The sequence below is a fragment of the Haliaeetus leucocephalus genome, unplaced genomic scaffold (assembly GCF_000737465.1).
Source record: "Haliaeetus leucocephalus isolate CR32 unplaced genomic scaffold, Haliaeetus_leucocephalus-4.0 Scaffold545, whole genome shotgun sequence".
In the NCBI taxonomy this organism is placed as follows: Eukaryota; Metazoa; Chordata; class Aves; order Accipitriformes; family Accipitridae; genus Haliaeetus; species Haliaeetus leucocephalus.
Genome location: NW_010972981.1, coordinates 965,527 through 966,358, shown reverse-complemented (window position 1 = coordinate 966,358; position 832 = coordinate 965,527). Strand labels below are relative to the sequence as shown.

The window sequence follows — 832 nt, the reverse complement described above, 5'->3', positions numbered from 1 at the left end:
GGTCTCCTGCGCGGGTGCGGGCCCTCCGCGGAGCGGGGCGCGGGGATGTGGGTGTCCCGCTGCCCGCCCGCCCTGACGGCCGTGCTCTCGCCCCGCCCGCAGATCGCAGCCCCCCGGAGGAGGAGGACGGAGCGGGCAAGTGCGGGAATCTGCTGCCGGGGGAGGAGGAGGCGGCGGCGCCGAAGCCGCGGAAGAAGCGCTCCCGCGCGGCCTTTTCCCACGCGCAGGTCTTCGAGCTGGAGCGGCGCTTCAACCACCAGCGGTACCTGTCGGGGCCCGAGCGGGCCGACCTGGCCGCCTCGCTGAAGCTCACCGAGACGCAGGTGAAGATCTGGTTCCAGAACCGGCGCTACAAGACCAAGCGGCGGCAGATGGCCGCCGACCTCCTGGCCGCCGCCCCCGCCGCCAAGAAGGTGGCCGTCAAGGTGCTGGTGCGCGACGACCAGAGACAGTACCACCCCGGCGAGGTGCTGCGGCCGCCCTCGCTGCTCTCCCTCCAGCCCTCCTACTACTACCCCTACTACTGCCTGCCCGGGTGGGCTCTGTCCACCTGCGCCGCAGCTGCCGGCACCCAGTGAGGGGCACACGTACATGACCCGCGCCCCCCCTGCCTCCAGCCTCCCCCACCGCACACACTGGCAGCCAGGAAACCCATCTCCCCTCTGCCACCCCCACCAGCCAGCCAGCCAGCTTCTCAAATCCAGAGCCCCAGCTGCAGTTCTCAGTGCCTTGGACAGTATTTATTATTATTTTATTGTTATTTTTATTATTAATATTATTTGGATGGTTCCTCACCCTCTCCTCTTCCAACGTAGGACTTCTCGGCCACCCC

General features: G+C 67.3%; 1 protein-coding gene across 1 annotated transcript in view; it reads left to right on the top strand.

Moving 5' to 3' along the window:
- NKX3-2 (NK3 homeobox 2) overlaps positions 1–578 on the top strand; it is a 2,338-nt gene extending 1,760 nt beyond the window's left edge. Inside the window, exon 3 of the mRNA XM_010576880.1 lies at positions 34–578. Coding sequence (XP_010575182.1) covers positions 34–578 — 545 coding nt within the window. The remainder of the gene's footprint in view (positions 1–33) is intronic.
- The last annotated feature ends 254 nt before the right edge of the window (positions 579–832 follow it).